Here is a 20,083-nt window from a genome sequence, read left to right on the forward strand (position 1 = left end):
AAGTCACAGACATTCCTCAATAGCTCCTTCCCTTCCTTTAAATACGTCAGCTAAGAGTTGGCAAACACTTTGGTGGCAGCTAAAATAACCAGGTTCATGAAAGCTTAAGTGCTGAAAGCAGAGAGAAAATATAAGATTGCAAAGGGGTGGGAGCATGAAAGTAAGGAAGTCTTGCTGCAATTTTGGTGGTACACTTTCCTTAGAGGAGCTGCAATGTTAGTTGATTAGAGTGATTCCTGGGATAAGATGACTGTCCTATGAGAAGGGATTGAGTAGAAAATGCCTATATTCTTGGAGTTTAGAAGAATAAGAAGTGATCTCATTGAAATGTATACAATTCTTAGAGAGCTTCACAGGATAAATGTTGGGAAGCTGTTTCCCCTGGCTGGAGAATCTAAAACTAAGGGGTCATCGTCTCAGGATAAGGAGTCAGCTATTTAGAATTGAAATGAGGAGAAACTTATTCCCTTGAAGGGTTGTGAATCTTTGCAATTCTCTATCCCAGAGAGCTGTGGGTGTTTAGCTGATGAATATATTCAAAACTGAGATTGATAGATTTTTGAACACTAAAGGAATCAAGAGATAGGGGCACAGGACAGGGAAAGTGGAATTGATGTAGAAGTTCAATTATAATCTGATTGATCGATGAACTGCAAGCTCCCACTTCTTAAAATACGTCTAAACCACTAGAATATGAAGTCTGTGGGGCTATTAAATGCTATTCCATCTTCAGGTGGGCTTGATGTCACCTTCCCCTACCATTTTCTCATGGACATGCTGGAGATTTGAGTCCAGTACTCCAATGGACAAGAAACTGAAGCCTTCCCCACCCACTTTTCTATAAGCTAATGAATTCTTGCCTGCTTCAAATGGGAGACAGAAATTCATCTGCAGGCAAGGAACCTTGTGCTGGGAACACAAAGTAGAAAATGACCACTTAATCTCTCCTTATTTAACTCTATAAAAAATATATTAACAGTTGCTTTATAGTACAGAGCTTGAATATAACTGAAAAGAAAGACAGGTTGCCAAAGCTTTTCGTCTTATATTCATCAGGAAAAATTCAAGAATGCAAAATTTCAAATGCTCAGGACAATTAATACGACAGGAGGAAAGGGGTGTTGATTGTTTGGCAAGGCAACTCTGATTGGCTGAGGTGCTGCCATGGAGAAAGTAATGCAAAATTATAAGCTCCCAGGCTTCGTGGTAATTCAAAGAAGGGTGCGAGTCTTATACATATTCCTTTTGTTTACAGAGAATGATTCCCTGCAAATGAATGTATATTTCTTCTAGCAAGCGTAAATGAGCCATGTTATGAGCTCAACTGATTACATTAAATCGGTTTGTCAGTGTCGCTATTAGTGCACTCAGGAATTTTCTACAAGTGCTGCCCAATCGTAGAATCACATCTAACAGTATACATTTTGTTTTGGGTTTTGCAAACGTGGGCTGGTTGAGTATGGTCTGTACTCTGCCTATTAGGAACAACCGAAGGAACATGCTGTTTGACTCAATCAGCCAATTGTTGCAGATGCATATCCTATGTATCTCATGCAGTTGAGTTCAGTTTTAATGACACCGTGTGTGCCCAAATAGATAGTGTAGCATGAGATCCCCCTCTAGGTCCCACGCTCGCTAACATTTGCCTCAGTTTCCATGAGGAACAAGGTTAACCTACCCTGTGTGTACTTCTGATACATAGATGACATTTTCGCCATCTTTGAATCTGCAGCTGCATATTAGGATTTCCCTGCTCACCTTAACGTGCTCCATCCTGCACTCAAATTTACTTTTTAGATGAAACAGTCTAATGTGCTCCCTGCTACTAGTTTCTCCACTATTGCCTACCAAAAGCCTACTTCACCAGTCAATATATGCATTAGGATTTGTATAGCTCCACACGACATAAGATCAGCAATCTTGTACTAGGGCCCAAGCCAATTGTTCATCTTGCAAGCTTGACACAGAAATAGAGTGCATCAAAGCTATCCTGCAGGACAATGGCTATTCTAATAGATCACTTTTGCTACGTATTGCACAAACTTGGAAATGGGTCAAAGGCTGCCCTTTTCAGGCCTGAAAGGTGCTCAGACTAACTCAAATTACCCTGGAAAGGCAAAGTATCTCAAAAATTTGAGAAACAGGATAAGGAAGCTGTTTCACGCTGCTACTATGCAGTATGTGCATAGTGAGTGGTATACCACTACTATGTGAGTGGTATTTTCAACTAATCGGATGCTGTCGTTCATCCAAAAAGACATTCTGGCCACCACAAACTGAGCAACATGTACGAATTTCAGTACCATACATAGGTCATTTGTCTCAACGATTGGCTGATTGAATCAAACATCATGTTCTTCTGGCTGTTCGCAATAGGAAAAGTACAGACTGTGCTAAACCAGCCTACTCTTGCAAAACCCAAAACAAAATGTCTCCTGTTAGACGTGATTCTGTAATTAGGCTGAATAATCCTGAATGCACTAATAGCTATACTAACAACCAATTTAAAGTAATCAGTCGAGTTTGTAACAGGCTCATTTACACTTACTCGTCGCGGCATACATTCATATGTAGGGACCCATTCTCTGCAAACAAAGGAATATGTTCAAGCCATGCACCTTTTTTGAATTACCCAGAGCATGGGGAGCCTATAGTTCCCCCATTGCTTTCTCCATTGCAATGCCACGATAAGTAGATAAGTAGTTTATCCTATACATTTGGATGACAAAATGCAGTATGATTTAATATCAGGATGTTAAACACTGTTCTCTAAATCAGAATTTAAAAACTTTGAAAGGAAATGCACATTTTAGATGTTCAGAATCCTAAGGAATTATGCTTTTCACTGGAAGTGGTCCTGCCTGCTAACATGGGAAATATCACTGGACTTTATTTGACCTATTCATGTTGTAACAGGTTTTCTGACTTTTGTCTTTACAGCACGGAAAATTCTCACTTTGTTTAACAGTTTTTTTACTGAGTAAAGAGGGCTAAATGTAAAAAAAAAAATCCAGAATATTCAGATATAAATATGATGGGAAACTACTTATTTCTCACTATATCTTAAAATATTTGCTACCTAGAGTGGATATTAAATATTAGCCAGAGACTGCAATCAAAACACAAAAATGTTTGAAATGTATGGAGAAAAAGCAACCAGAAAAGGAGTGAAATTCAAGCCAACAATAATTCCTTGTTCTAGTGAATTGTCTCTTTGATAACATTACATCAATCCATGTTCAGCAGGTGTTTTCATATCAACTGCTGTCTCTTTCATCAACCACTTTGCAGACTTCTTTTATCCTAGCCTGCTCTCATCGTCCACACCATCAAAGACATTGACATTTCAACAGACACAGATAAGGTTCCATTGACTCTAACTTCTTGTCCAAATTATTGTCCTAAATGTGTCTGCAAATTTCACATGATTCTTAAATCTACACAGTCTTGGTGAATATCACTTTCATCAGCTTCCTGGCACCAGAAGATTGCTGGCTTTGTGGTTAAAGGGTTAGAAACCTTGTAGTTTTTCTTTCAGGTGGAATGTGATGGCCTTGATTGTGCCATTTAGTAATGTTAAGCTGCATGGCTTTTATCTAGGTAGAGATGTGTGCAAGGTTCAATCATTGGATTTCCAATTCACCAATCATTGCTCATTTTTTTTTCAGCCAACCTCTTTATATATTTATTTTCCTTCAATCCTATTTTATTATGAGAAATCAAATGTGTTCAAACCCCTTATTCTTTCAGATCTTTTACTTTATCTACAAAAACAAACTTTGTTCCTTACTGTGCCACATTGAGAATTTTGGAGGCTGATGGTAAACTTTCCAGAGTTGCGGCTCTTTGCCAGAATATATTGGCATGTAGCATGGAAGGTATACACCCGCTCATCAAATGTCTTGAAGTGAATATCTCCAGTTACTGAGCACTCCGCTAGAATCAATAAGAAAAACACTAAGCAAAATCAGACCAGTACTCCAAGTATTTTAATCTTCACATGTTGAAATCTTAATCTGAACTTTATGGGTCATTTTGGGGAATGCCTGCTGAGAAGTGAATAACTATTACAGTATTTCCTGAATTAAAAGCAAATGACAATTGATAGCATTTTCCATGATGAATTTAGATGTAAACAATTACCAACTTGCAACTATATGGACACATGAGTCTGCCTTTGAATTGCACTGTACACATGCAAGTTATGTGGTGCCACCATACTGACATGGCTTTGAGTGAACCTATTGGCGTGGAATAAAGAGAGGTGAATTTATGTGGGAATCATTTTACTTTGTTAGAACAAATGCTGCTCAATATTCAAATATCAGGCAGGGGACACAAGTTACTTTGTTAAAAAAACTAAGGGAAGTCACGCATGACTAGTACAGCTAAAGGGTGATGAAGTTATATAATACGTTAGGAATGGCTGTTAATGTGTACAGGGATAATGAATTCAAGGGACAATTGAATGTGGTTCTGGCGATATTGAGTGATGTTAGGAGTGGGTGATTTCTGAGAAAGATTAGGCTTATTTGCTATATAATGGGTACTTCTAGTATTTAAAAAATTATTTTTTTATATTTAGGTCAACCATAAACTGTTAATGTCATTGTGGAAGAAATCCCTCTTCTTACTCAGGTAATATCTACCCATTGCTCATCTCGGAAATAGAGGTTAGTAAAATGGTAATTCATTAACGAATAAATAAAAATTCAGTAGGCTCTGAATTCAACAGTGTTGAGATTGTTTTACAAATGTAAAAATGATGCACTAATGGGAAGGCCCATGCCCAATTTGCATGTGGACCTGGGACACTACTGAATGCAGCCGTACTCTTTTTTTGGCAGTTAATATTGAAATGAGACTTCTGCAGCCATTTCCATACCTTATCTCAATGTGGAAGCAGGAGGAATAGGGGCTACTTGAAACAGACTTACCTGCCAGTTGACTACTTTAGTAGGCCACCTATTTTCCATCTACATCTTGCAGAAAATGTCAATGAAAACCAGGTCTCCTGGATGCCACATTGAGTGGGCACTGCAGGTGTATCCTCGATATTGTGAACATTTGTTGCCCAAGCCCAAGCTCCCCCAATAACAATAAATGGCAAATGTGCATTATATGTAGAATGAAATAAGAAAAATTATTTACCTGAACAATTATTCTCTGTGCAGTTCCAAATGCCACCTATGCAAATACTGCAACCAAATAAAGATATTTAAAGTGAAATGAGTTGAAAAAACACTTCAATTCCTTATTAGGATACATGTTTTTTTTAAATCAACCTACAATTACTTCAGAAATATAATAGGTAATACTTTGACAGCAGAATATTTAGCACCAGCAGAAAGGGAGGGAAATAGATGGCAATAGTGAAATGGGGAAAATTGATTATAACAAAAGAAAGTGGGAAGCGAGCAGAAGCGCGTGCGCATGTGTGTGTGTGTTCGGGGCGCAGGGTAATGGGGGGAATGAGAGCATGGCAGTTGTGTATTGGGAGAGCTAGGGCCATCATCAGCTCAGAGGGAGTAGGGAGAAGAGTATCAGCTTGAAATGGGTGAACATTTGTATCGTACCAGTTTAACTGGACAGAGGCATTCCAGTTTGAATTCAAGGAGAGGAAGAGAGGAAGAAAAATGTCAAAATGAACTAGAAGGAGAAAATAATATCTCTATTACAAGGTGAGAGCTGGATAGAGGCCCTCGCCCCCTGTTTGGAGGTAGAGGGGCATTTAATCAAACTTTTTCCACCTCCGAATGATCATGTCTGAGGCGGGAAGGTCCACTTATGGGCCTCATCCCGCCGCCATTGGCATTCAACACATCAGTACCTAATCAAGGGACCCAGCATCGGGAAAGGTTTTGGGGGGATGACCACTAAAAGTCACCTCCTGCCCTTTCTTCTGACATCCCTCCTCCTTCCAGTCAGAGACCCCTCCATGAAACCTCCTTCCCGTTCTCACCCACCTATGGTCTGGGTCCTTCAGCAATCCTAAACCTCTGGTGCATTACTAGCAGCTGTCACCACTCCCCGTTGACGCTGCCTGTAAGGGAGAGTTGCCAGCTTATGATTGGTTGGCAGTTCTCAGGGGTGGGGGATGGGAGGGCAGGATTGCCATACCTAGGGTCCTAAATCCTGGGAAGGCCTGCCTCTGGCCAGTTAAGCACCTGAGAGGCAGTTAATATGGCAGGCCTTCTTCAACCACCGTGACCTGGATTAAATTTCGTCCAATGTTCCTGAATTAGATCTGGAAGGGATAAAGTGCCTCTCAAAAAATCAGTCCTTTGAGCATTTACCTTTCTCCTTTAGATCTTCATGTATTTATGTTTGTCTTCCACATGATCAGGAGGTTAGATTCATAGATTAGAATCCATAACCTTCTGACGCAGAGGTGAGAGTGCTGGCACTAAGCCATAGCTGACACAAAGGTGGTCACTTGGGTGTTGAAACTGTTAATTTGTCACATTTCTGCTCAATGTATATCAAGCATAACCTTTATTTTAAAGTTCCATTGACTTGTCCTCATTGTTGCTTGCTGCCTGCCAAGTTGACTTTTGCCTCGTGAGAAACGGTACAACAGGAGTTACAGAAAAGCAGCAGGTGTCACTGAGAAGGATGGATTATTGACTGTGGGCCTGGCTTGTGGTGAGCGGGGTGAGGGGGCGGGGGGGTGCAGAATTGTGGGTGCACAGTAAATTCAGAATTGGTGTGCCAGATAGTTGCACCATGTCAGATTAGCTGAAGCGTGCCTAAACTGATGCATCCTGGGAACTCCTGGATGCTGAGTGAGTGGCTACAGGTACTCTTGCCATGGTAGTTTCCTCCTACTACTGCTCCTCCACTTTCTCCCATGTAGTATGGTCAACACCTTCCTCGTCATGCATCTCTAGTCCTCTCTGTTGCGCAATGTTGTGCAAGGTGCGGTACACCACTATAATTCAAGGCACCCTTGCTGGCACACACTGAATGAAGCCCTCAGATCTGTCCAGGCACCTGAATCACATCTTCAGCATTCCAATGATTTGCTCAATGACTACTCTTGTGTACACATAGCTTCGGTTGTACCTTTCCTGTGCATCAGTGGTAGGCTTCCTCAGAGGTGTCAACAACCAGGTCCTTAGAGCGTAATCCTTGTCTCTAAGGAGCCATCCACTGACACTGTTTAAAGATATGAAAATCTGTGGGAGAATTGACTGGCACAGAATTAAGGCATCATGGCAGCACCCTGGGGATCTTGCACAAACATGCATGATGATCTTTCAGTGGTTGTATAGCAGCTGAATTAATGGAGTGAAATCCCTTTCAGTTAATGAATACTGATCAATAATCCGAGTTGCCTTGATTGCCATGCGTCCAATTTATCACTCCCTGTATCTGTGGGAATCCTGTCTGGGAGCAAATCAGGATCCTCTCATGCCTGGCTGCAGTAATAAAGAATTGTGCTCCAAAACTAACTGCACCCCTGGCCAAGCTGTTCCAGTACAGCTACAACACAGGCATCTAATTAACAATGTGGAAATTACAGCCTTGGTCCAAACATGGACAAAAAAATCTGAATTCAAGAGGTGAGGTGAGACTGACTGCCCTTAACATCAAGGCAGCATTTGACCAGGTGTGGCATCAAGAGGCCCTAGCAATGTTCAAGTCAATGGGAATCGGGGGAGAACTCTCCAATGGCCGGTCTTACCCAGTACAAAGGAAGATGATTGTGCTTGATGAGGGCCAATTATCATAGCCCCAGGACATCACTGCAGGAGTTCCTCAGAGTAGCATCCTTGGCGCAACCATCTTCAGTTGCTTCATCAATGACCTTTTCTCCATCATAAGGCCAGAAGTGGGGATGTTCACTAATGATTGCACGGTGTTCAGTACCATTTACAATTCCTCAGATACTTAAGTAGTTCCTACCTGTATATAGCAAGACCTGGACAACATTCAGACTTGGGCTGACAAGTGGCAAGTAACATGCATGACACACAAGTGCCAAGCAATGACCATCTGCAACAGGAGAGAATTAAACCAAATTCCCTCAATGTTTAACACCGTTACTATTGCTGAAACTCTACCATCAACATCCTGGGGTTATTGTTGACCAGAGACTTAACTGGGTCAGCCATATAAATACTGTTCCTATGAGAGCAGGTCAAAGGCTGGGAATTTTGTGGTACCTCATTTCTTGACTCCCCAAACCCTGTCCACCACCCAAAAACAGGAATGTGATGAAATACTCTCCACTTTCCTGGATGAGTGCAGCTGCAAAAACACTCAAGTAGCTCACCACCATTCAGTCTGCTTGATCAACACTCCATCCTCCACCTTAAATGACTACTGCTGCACTGTGGCAGCAGTGTGTACCATATACAAGATGCACTGCAGCAATTTGCCAAGCCTCCTTTTATAGCACCTTTCAAACACCCGATCTCTACCACCTAGAAGGAAAGAGCAGTAGAAATATTGAAACTCCTCCATCTGCAAGTACTCCTTCAAGACACACCATCCTGACTTGGATCTATGTTGCTGTTCTTTTAATGTCTCTGGGTCAAAAACTTGGAACTACCTCTCTAACAGCACTGTATGAGTACCGACACCACATGATCTACAACAGTTCAAGAAGACAGCACCTTCTCAAGGACAATTAGGAATGGACAATAATTGCTAATGATGCTCACATCTCAAGAATGAATAAAAAGTAATTCTGCCTGGACTATCAGTAGTAAAGTGGACAAAGGTTGTAGCCCTGGCAAACATGGCATCTGTCATCTGGGAGATTCACTTGTGCACAGAGTTTCTACAAATATTACCAACAGATACTTGGAAGTGTCAGGAAATAGATATAGTGTAAGTAAGTTATATTGGTATTTGTGGGTGTTAAGAATGAGTTTTCGCTTTAATGTTTAAGTTTGATTTGTATTTCTGCATCTGCGTGTTAAGAAAATGTCAAGTTAAGTTTTGTTTTCACTTTAAAAGGTGCCTGCATTTCTAGTGAGAGTTTTACAACTGTTACAGTTAAGTTAAACAAACAAGAATAGAGAAACTGGGCTGTTGTCTAGCAACAGGGGTCCAGAGAGGCGAGTCCTTCTCACAGATGCACAGAAAAAACTAGAAACAGTAGTTTGATTTGGAAGCTGTTTGAGTTCAGTTGGGTTTGAAGACAGCTTCCAGGAGAGACTGGAGTAAAGAGGACAGATGGCCAGTCCCAAGCTAAAGAAAAGACCCAAAATCCAAGGGAGTGGAACAGGAGAAAGTCCCAAGCAGACATTCGAGTCAAAGGAAGGACAGGAACATGGAAAAGGTCCTGTTAAGTGAAGTTAAGAGTGAGGGGCAGAGAAAAAGGCTCCAATCTTTAGATTTAGAGAGACAAAAGCTGCAGAAAGCAGATTAAAAATGAGAACAGCTTGCAAGAGGCCAGAAGGTCCAAAGAGACAACTGAAGGTCTGTAACTATTTGCTATGGGCATGTGAAGCAGTGGTACTGTTGATAGATGAATCGGTGAGAGAGAATGCATGGAAGGCAGCTTGAATGCATGTGGTGATGCACGGAAGAGGAATATCAGAAGGAAAGTTCAAAACCCCAGAGGTGAACCTTTGTGGAAGGAGTCTGAGAGAAAGTGTCGGTTTGGGAGAAGATTTCAAAATGAGTCCTTGGAGAGTGGAGTTTGGAAGCCCTCATGAGACTGGTTGACTCACGGTGTGACAAGAGTCTAGGGGGAATGGAGGAAGATCCATAGCATCTGTCTGGGCTGGCATCTGTCACTTGGTTCCAGAGTGTGGCGTGTCTGGCCACAGGTTGCCCTACCTACTGTGTACTTACTGTGAACATTAGAGTACAAGATATTTTTTGTAACTTGTGTTATCCTTTACAACCTTTACAAATCTGTATACATTTGTAGAGGTATAGTTGTGGGTGAAGGAGTATTGTAATATAGTTTATCTTTTCTTGTTTAATAAATGTTTTATATTTTTATTAGAAGTTCACTAGCTGACTCCAGTGACTCAGTTCAGTACAAAGAAGAACAAAGAAAAGTACAGCACAGGAACAGGCCCTTCGGCACTCCAAGCCTGCGCCAATCATATTGCCCGTCAACCAAAACATTTTGCACTTCCGGGGTCCATATCCCTCTATTCCCATCCTATTCATGTATTTGTCAAGCTGCCTCTTAAACACCACTATCGTACCTGCTTCCCCCACCTCCTCTGGCAGTGAATTCCAGACACTCACTACCCTCTGCGTAAAAAACTTACCCAGCACATCTCCTCTATAGTTTTCTACTCTCACCTTAAATCTATGTCCCCTAGTAATTGACTCTTCCACCCTGGGAAAAAGCTTCTGACTATCTACTCTGTCTATGCCACTCATAATTTTGTGAACTTCTATCAAGTCGCCCCTCAATCTCCGTCGCTCTAGTGAGAACAATCCGAGTTTCTCCAACCTCTCCTCATAGCTAATAACCTCCAGACCAGGCAGCATCCTGGTAAACCTCCTCTGCACCCTCGCCAATGCCTCCATATCATTCTGGTAATGTGGTGACCAGAATTGCACGCAATATTCCAAGTGTGGCCTAACCAAGGTTCTATACAGCTGCAGCATGACTTCCCAGCTTTTATACTCAATACCCCTTCCAATGAAGGCAAGCATGCCATATGCCTTCCTGACTACCTTATCCACCTGCGTTGCTACTTTCAGTGACCTGTGGACCTGTACACCCAGATCCCTCTGCCCGTCAATGCACTTAAGGGTTCTGCCATTTACTGTATAATTCCTGCCTGTATTAGACCTTCCAAAATGCATTACCTCTCATTTGTCCAGATTAAACTCCATCTGCCATTTCTCCGCCCAAGTCTCCAACCGATCTATATCCCTTTGTATCCTTTGACAATCCTCTTCACTGTCTGCAATTCCTCCAACCTTAGTGTCGTCTGCAAACTTACTAATTAGCCCAGTTACATTTTCCTCCAAATCATTTATGTATACTGCAAACAGCAAAGGTCTCAGCACTGATCCCTGCGGAACTCCACTAGTCACAGCTCTCCATTCAGAAAAGCACCCTTCCACTGCTACCCTCTGTCTTCTATGACCAAGCCAATTCTGTATCCATCTTGCCAGCTCACCTCTGATCCTGTGCGACTTTACCTTCTGTACCAGTCTGCCATGAGGAACTTTGTCAGAGGCCTTACTGAAATCCAGGTATATAACATCCACTGCCCTTCCATCATCGATCATCTTTGTCACTTCCTTGAAAAACTCGATCAAGTTAGTGAGATACGACCTCCTCTTCACAAAACCATGCTGCCTCTCACTAATACGCCCATTTGCTTCCAAATGGTAGTAAATCCTGTCACGAAGAATCTTCTCCAATAATTTCCCTACCACTGATGTAAGGCTCACCGGCCTGTAATTTCCCGGATTAACCCTGCTACCCTTCTTAAACAATGGAACAACATTGGCTATTCTCAGTCCTCTGGGACCTCACCCGTAGCCAGTGAGGATACAAAGATTTCTGTCAAGGCCCCAGCAATCTCTTCCCTTGCCTCCTTCAGTACTCTGGGGTAGATCCCATCTGGCCCTGGGGACTTCTCCACCTTAATATTCTTCAAGATGCCTAAAACCTCCTCTTTTTTGATCTCAACATGATCCAGGCTATCTACACACTCTTCCCTAGTCAAATTGACCCCTCTCTATGTATCTAAACAAACAAATAAAAGTTAGGATTTATCAAACTGGGTTCCACCCTAAGATCAGGCTTGTCCAGTGGTAACTTCAGCTCAGGATCATAACAAAGTGAGGGCTCTTGTGGGATTTGAAATGCTGACAGTGGATGTTTGAACGCTGAATAATAATTGGTTCGGGATTATCATTATAAATTGGGATCTGTGAATCCCTATAAAACGAGTATGTGGAGGTAAAGAGGCATTGGACACAGTAATCGGAGTTGCTGTGAGGTATATTATACTAGTTGGAATTCAAAATGGCTTTCGAGGTTGCTAAGGCTTTTTTACAGATGGAAAACGTAACCCTGACTGGTTTACAGAAATTAACCAAGAGTAAGCTAATGGAATTGGTGGATAAGTGGGAGTTAGAATTACCCGAAGGGACTTAAAAAGCAGGCATAGTTGAGGTAATTGCATAGCATTTAAAACTGGAAGGGATACTAGAGAGACCACATTCTACATGGGGTGAGTCAATTGAGTTAGCTAAGATCCTGTTGCAAATGAAGCAACTTGAATTTGCAAGAGAAAGAGAAGAAAAAGAAAGGGTAGAAAAAGGAAAAGAAAGAGAACTGGAATTGAAAAGGCTAGAGGCAAAGGAAAAAGAAAAGGAAAGAGAAAGGGCAGAAAAGGAAAAAGAGACGGCATTTCAAAAGGAGAAAAGGGAAAGAGACGGCATTTCAAAGGGAGCAAGCAAGAGAGAAAGAAAGCTGGAACTGGAATTTCAGCAAGGGAGAAGGATAAAGAAAGAGTGGCAAGGGAAAGAGAGAAGGAACAAGAAAGGGAATGCCAGCTTAAAAGGCTAGAAGTTAAAAAAGAGATCTCAGATGCAGAGGAAGGTTCTGATGATTAAAGAACCCTCAACCCAAAAGCTAGTGGTGAGATGTTTAAGTCTGGCTCTCCCAAAGTTTGAGGAAAGGGATGTAGGATCAGGCTTGTTCAGTGGTAACCTCAGCTGGAGATGATAAAGAAGGACTTGGAGGCAAATAAGTTCATGGTGTTGTCACTTTCACTGCCACTGGTAAGGTGAGCCCATGTGGTACACTTGGTTCTTCTTTCAGGAGGCAGCAAAGGTCAGCAACCACCTGACAAGAAAGTCTGAGCTGACAGAGCCACAAACACTCAGCCATGTCCAGAAAGTTAATCCTCTGCCTATACACCCTGTTCTCGGGGTACCACCTTCTTGCTAGACAGCAAGTAACAAGAATTCCTGAGGAGTAACATGGTGATCAGTACAACTCATCATGAAATATGCAAAAAAATTATTTTATTTGTTCATGGGATGTGGCATCACTGGCTAGGCCAGCATTTATTGCCCTTGTTCATAAGGCATTTTAAGAGTCAACCACATTGCTGTGGGTCTGGAGTCACATGTAGGCCAGACCATTTGCCATCCTTACCTGGTCTGGCCTACATGTGACTCCAGACCAGGTAAAGATGGCAAATTTCCTTCCCTAAAGGACACTAGTGAACCAGATGGGTTTTTACAATAATCAGCAATGGTTTCATAGTCATTATTAGACTTTTAATTCCAGATTTTTTATTGAATTCAAACTCCATCATCTGCTGTGGTGGGATTCGAACCCTGGTCCCCAGAGCATTACCCTGGGTCTCTGGATTGCCAGTCCAGTGAGAATATCACTACGCCACCGCCTCCCCAATGTGCGATTATGTTGTCACCATCTTTTTATTGAGTGCACTATGGGCCAGATTTTGCCATCCCAATGCTGGAAAACTCACATGGACAGTCAAAAATGGAGTCAGGGATCTTAAATTCAAATTTCCCACTCAAATCCTGCCAACCACCATGTTTATCAGCACAGGAATCGTGACAGGTGGCAACCCAATGCACTGTCAAAGTGACGTCAGGTTTATGCTTTTAAATGCCTGCTCAGTTGTGAATTTCCCAGATGTTTATATCTTCAGAAAAGTGGGTAGGTTCCTGAAGGCTATGTGAAACATATCAGGTAAGTTGTTCCTGCGGCGAAGCCTGTTGTAGAGTCCGAGACCATTTCACAGATCATTTTAAAAGATCTTACCAACTTCAAATGCCATAATGTAACGGTGTATATTTAGTTAAATATGTTTTTAATGAAGTGCTTGATCATAGGACTCTTTCTCTAAAAGGTAAGAGATCATTAAATTGACCAGCATTGTGTAAGTGTTCACATGCATTAGAGTACTTTATCCAGTTGATGTAATGTTCTTCTACATTCAACAGTGTTGAGAATCTAATTTTAATGGATCATCGGGATCCTGTGCTCTGCTTTCCATATCAATTTAAAGCTTAGACATTGGTTGAGCTTTTTAAATAGCTGAATAGATGCCTGACTTCTTTGATTGAAAGTCCATCTGTTAAGCCTTTAAAAAAAAGGATCAGATGGGTGGCCATCTGTTCTGTCAATTTCAGAAGGCATCATTGCTCTCTGGAGAGTTTATTTATTCAGTTGTGTAATGAAACCTCGTTATGAATGCTTGTCTGAGCTCCAAATCCCTCTTATGGATTTAGCTCAGCAGGCGTTGTTTACACAGCTGTGAAAGGAACAGTGAGCTTTGTTTGATTAATAGTTTTATCAGCAGCTTTGATTAAAATATTTTGAAGGGGTTTTTGAATAGCTGTTTGTTTATTTTTATAGATTATGAGCACTTAAGGGGGGAGAGTTTCTTTTTCAATGGAAGTTTGAATAGCTGTGTGTTTGATTAACAAGTTCATGTGTCCTAAGAGGAGCATTTTTTTCAAGTGGAGTATGAATGCCTGATTGCTTTCCTTTTTTGTATCTCATGAGAATTTCAAAACTTCCCAGTAGGACACATGAGTCCTGTCCATAGTGGATACTGGTTGATTGGGTATGGAGGGGTCATGGGGCATAGAGGAGGCATGCAGAGTACATGGGAGATATGAGTGTGCATGGATGGAGCATGGGGGCATGGAGTGGGTATAAGAGATATGGGTGGGCATGGAGTCAACATGGGAGATACGGGTGGGCATTGATGAGGCATGAGGCATGGAGTGGGCATGTGAGATGTGAGTGGGCATGGAGGGGGCATGGGAGGTATGTGTGGGCATGGTGGGGTCATGGGGGCTTGGTGTGGGGTGAGGAGGTGTGAGGGATGAAGGCTAGCTGGCCTAACTGTCATCCCAATGAATGGAGGTAGCCCTCCATCCTGCCGGCCTCAGCATCCACCCGTCTCCATTCCCACCTCAGGCCTGCATCAGCCCTGACTCCAGCCTTCCCCACAACTCCCTGGAGTGAAAATGAAATGTGTGTGTGCATTCACTTGGGATATCGACATCGGGAAATGGCCTGACTCGTGATTCCCAAGCCACTGATGAAAATCTGGCCCTACATCTCAGTTGAGCTTGTTGTAGCACATTCATCAAATCTTGAATATGTGAATACGCTTATACTTAGTCTCTACATAACATCTTCCAGCCTCTGTCATTTTAAGTTTCAGAATTTTCTTATCTATTATACAATGGGCATCCACTTTTAGAATGCTAAAGGATGTATGCAGGATAACTAGCTGCATAAAACACCAAATTCTATGCTCTGTACATCAATGTCCAATACTATATACCAAACCTTTTCATCCTTAACTATTTTATCCAGGTCCTCAGGTGACAGGCCTGAGATCCTGGCAGCCATGATTTCCCCTGCAGAGTTCTCAGGAACAGGTTGACGGAGGCTGGAATCCTCTCTCCTGGCAAGTACTTTCTTTACTTTCTCCACAAGTCCACCTCACAATTTGATCCTGAATTTAGCATTTGGAGCAAGGGCTTCTAAACCATGAAGAATAATTGATCATATGAACCTAAATGGTCAAAAACTATAAAATTCTGGGGCGGTCCTGTTACATGTAATAAGGGTGCTTTTCTGACTTTGATTTCCTAGAAGGGAGATTTACATGCTGGGAAAGTATATTGGAAATCCAGACATGCCATTCATTCAAGGTTTCAACCGCTTAAGTTAATGGTTGGAAAATAGTGCTTAGAGTGTATCCAAATCTCTGATTAGCACTCCTACTTGGAGAATAAAGTCGGAAAATTAGGTCAAATATATCTGTCCAGTATATTCATATCACTTGTTTATGTTCATTGTCCTGTTGTTCTCCAACTTATCATTGCTGTTATAATTGGAGGTCCAGTTCTATTTAAAACTCTCCCTAGCAAGCACATATTTAACAAGGTATATAAAACTTGAACTTACATTTATGACACACCATCTGATACATGGATAATAATATAGGAATTTATAGTACTTTAATGTAAAATAAATTCTACTAAAAATGGAAACAACTCATTGAATAATAAATCACTAACCAGTAGCTGCATTGCTCCTGAATTACAGAGCCTGATGTATAGGGAATACCTTGAAACATACAAGGACACTCAGTGGGGTTCAGACAGGTTCCATTTTCGTGAATTAAACCTGTGAGAAGCAATTACATCAATTTATATCTCATTTTTAAAAGCGTTTTATGGTTGTCAGAAAATTGTATAGGTCATGGCACTGGAAGCTATATTTAAGCCTTAGATTAGAAGCAGGTGCAGGAAATGAGTCATTATGGAATGTCAGCTGATGAAACTGGAACTAATAACAACATTTCTGTAATAATAATATTCGAGCATCAGGAAAAATTAAATTACTCTATAAGAACACTTTTTAAACAACAGCATATTTACAATAGCATCTTTAATGTAATGAAACATCCCAAAGTGCTTCATAGGGACATTATAAAATAAAATATGACTCTGAGCTACGTAAGGTGATATTACGTCAGATGACAAAAAGCTTGGTCACAGAGGTAAGTTTTAAGGTGTGTCTTAAAGCAGGAAAACATGGTAGAGAGGGGGAGAGGTTTAGCGAGGGCATGCCAGAGCTTACGGCCTAGGCAACTAAAAACACAGCCACCAATGATGGAGCAATTAAAATTAGGGACACATAAGAGGTCAGAATTAGAGGAGCACAGATATCTCGAAGGGTTGTGAGGCAGCAGTAAATTACACAGTAGGGAGGGGGGAGGCTATGGAGAGATTTGTAAACAAGGATAAAAATTTTAAAATCAAGATGTGCTTGACTAGGAGCCACTTTAGGTCAGGGAGCACAGGGGTGAAAATGGAATGGGACTTGCTGCAAGTTAAGCAGAGTTTTGAATGACTTCAAATTTACGGAGGGTAGAATGTGGGAGAGGGCTGCATTGAAATAGTTGAGCCGAGAGATAATGAAGGAATGAATGAAGATTTCAACAGCAGATGAACTAAGGTGGGGCAGAGTCAGGTGGAAATAGGCAGTCTTTGTGATGGCACGAATATGAGGAAGCTCATCTCAGGATCAAATGTGACACCAAGGTTGCAAACAGAGTGGCTTAAAGGACTGTTCAATTAAAAATAAAATGTAAACACTTCTGTTCGCCCTGTTACTTGATTTGCTATATCTTTTCCCACTGTCTCTGCATTTTTACTTCAACCATAATTTTACATTTCCCTCAACTAATATACTGGTTGTCCATTCTCATCTTTGTTTTTATTTTTAAAGAAAACATTTATATCCTGGTTTCACTTCCCTTCCTCCTCCATTCTTATTTGGAGACGAGGGCATTTTAATATTTATTTTAAATTACCATGTCACTGTCTAAAAACCAGATCCAAAGGTCAGTTTCAAAGACAATTAAATAATTCAGATATAAAGATATATATTCTGTCATTGTCATACAAACAGATCAATTTTTGATACATTGAAAAAGTGTAGGCTGACAATGGACAAACAAACAAAATGAGGCTTAACCGTGATCACTAATTTTAGCTTAAATATTCTAAGTTATAAGTCTACCTTTAGGGCAATAGCATCCATCAAGACACTGAAAATCACTGTCAACGCACTCCTGCTCCAGGCCACATGACAGGGGACAACAATCTACACATTCATGGTGGACAAATTCACCTTCACAAATTGCCACTGTGGGCGTAAAAAAAGGCATCAAAAAACAAAGATTAGCAACTAAGACAACTTGAGATTTTCATTCATGAATTGTCATATTATATTCAAAAGAGGTAGCTTTTGGAATTCTTACATTTATCAAGTAACAATAACTCTGAGGAATTAAACACATCTCTACTTTTGGCTCCCAATACCAACACCAAATATTTCTAGTTCTAGTTTAGTATAGGCTAGATGTAAAATAAAATTCCCTCCACTCTTTGATGACAATTTACCTCCAGATCAATCTAAGTAGAGTACCTTAAATTATATCTGCATGAATTACACATTTCCCACACTAAGTGAGATCTTGTGAGATCCCACAATATTGGCAGCAACTTTCATACAGTGAATCCATAACAGGAAAGTTTGGACACAGGCCGGGATTTTCCAGTGCCATCCGCAGTGGGAATTGGCGCAAGGTGGGGTAAGGAAGTTTGGGAAGCAGCCAAAAGTCCATTGACTCTGGGTGGGAATTTCCAGTCCAGAAAAAATCCCACCCACAGTCTCAGATGTTAACTATACTTCATGAGTTACAGTAGAATAATCAGAGCCTTGTATTTACTGAGTTGCAAACTCTTTCTATAAATTATTCCACTTTTCAACACAAATTTCATTGATTTAACTTGTTCCCCTTTATAAACACACAATCTCATCATTTAGAAATAAGCGACATGCCTAGGGTATATGTATATATAATCAGACTGATAGATAAAGGAATAGGTTAGTGCAGTCATTTTTGTTTTACTAAGTTACTTAAGGGGCAGAATTTTCTCCCCGTCCGGGAGTAAGTTCAGGAGCGGGCGCGTGCAGGTGCACCACCGATCGGTGCCCCCAATCAGGGGCACGCCGCCATTTTACACGGGCAGGCCAATTAAGGCCCGCCCAGTGTGACATCCACCAGGAAGCGCTATGCACTCCCTGTGTGGGCAGGGGGGGCGGGGAAACTCCCTAAGCCGAGAGTGCGCTCTTTCATGCATGCGCACAAAAGAGCACACTCATCTCCCTGAGGCTAAGTGCTGCCTCAGGGAAATTGGCTCCAAATTCAAGAATGTTAAAAATAGAAAAATGAAATTTCCCGGACATGTCCCCTCATGTGACACTGTCACATGAGTTGGGACATGTCCATCACTTTTAGTCAAACTTTTATTAAATTTTTTAAAACCTACATGAAACCTCATCCCACCCGTGGATGAGGTTTCATGCTTTCTCCGAAGCCTGCCAGGGCTCCCGGCCTGCCCGCCAACCTTAAGATTGGACGGGCAGGTCCTTTAATTACCGCAGTTACTTTTTAAATGGCTTCAATTGGCCGTTGACAGGTTGGCGGACACACAGCTGATTCGGCTGCGCCCCCGCCGACCTGAAAATTGAAATGACGCGGGGTGACGTCAGGAGTTCTGCCCGACGTCATCCCACATCATTTTATGCGTCGGCATGCGGGTCCCACCCCCCACACGCTGACCGGGAAATCCTGCCCAAGGTTTCATTTCCATAGAAATAAGGCTAATTTGATAATTCATCTTTAGTAATGATAGTTAGCCTGGAAAGGGACCCATAGACAGACAAAGCCTCTTGCTATAATGGGAGAGCAACAGGTAGAGCTTAGAACAAACAACCATACGACAAAGCTATGCTAGGTTTTTCATTTAACCTTGCTTAATTAAAGGGTTCGAGAAGACTTGGGCTCTGAGAAGAGAAGTGTAAGAAGAAGAAGAAAGAAAGAGCTGCTCACCCATGCCAGCTCTCCTGCCCAAACTGGAACCACACTCACTACTTTTTATTACCATATGGTGTGTTGGATAACTACTGTGTCCTATTTAATCTTAACCCCTAATTAAACTCAACATCCCACCATCTTGGTTGCACTCAATCTTGATTGATTGATTAGACACTCAACTACCTTTCGAAGTTTTAAAAATATCACATTGCTCTGTTCTAAAAACATATTGCTCTCTACGTGCATTTAGTGCAGGTACCCATCTCAGCCCAATAATTTCATAGTATAAAGTGAGGCCATAGATCCAACAAACACTGCCTGGCCCTAAGTCATCCGCCTCCAGTGTTGATGAGGATGGTCTCTCAGCTTTTGCCTAGATGCGCTTGGTATTATGACACAAATTAATTTAAATTTTCTAATTTGTGACCTAAAAATCACTTTGCGTCAATGTAGGCGGTGTAGTAGGATTGGTCTATAGGGCTGTTGTATTGTATCATACCACACTGGTTGAATAGCTGTCTCCATTCATGTAGTGGTCGATTCGCTTGTGCACAAGCTCTGGCATACTCGGTCAGCACTCCACAAAATGTTGTATTATCAGGTCCATACCTGATAGAATGAGGGAAAATAACAAAATAGAACAGTAATTACACAGCTAGATTAATCTTGTTTTCTTCATTTAA

At 41.5% G+C, this 20,083-nt stretch overlaps 1 protein-coding gene across 1 annotated transcript in view; it reads right to left on the bottom strand.

The window, feature by feature from the left end:
- The window catches only part of otog (otogelin), a 322,018-nt gene that overhangs the window by 265,714 nt on the left and 36,221 nt on the right, over positions 1–20,083 (bottom strand). Inside the window, exons 8-12 of the mRNA XM_078549607.1 lie at positions 19,900–20,009; positions 17,537–17,662; positions 16,027–16,135; positions 5,152–5,198; positions 3,791–3,936 (exon numbers count right to left, since the gene is read on the bottom strand). Coding sequence (XP_078405733.1) covers positions 3,791–3,936; positions 5,152–5,198; positions 16,027–16,135; positions 17,537–17,662; positions 19,900–20,009 — 538 coding nt within the window. The remainder of the gene's footprint in view (positions 1–3,790; positions 3,937–5,151; positions 5,199–16,026; positions 16,136–17,536; positions 17,663–19,899; positions 20,010–20,083) is intronic.

This window comes from Cetorhinus maximus, chromosome 9, assembly GCF_964194155.1.
Source record: "Cetorhinus maximus chromosome 9, sCetMax3.hap1.1, whole genome shotgun sequence".
NCBI classification, from domain to species: Eukaryota; Metazoa; Chordata; class Chondrichthyes; order Lamniformes; family Cetorhinidae; genus Cetorhinus; species Cetorhinus maximus.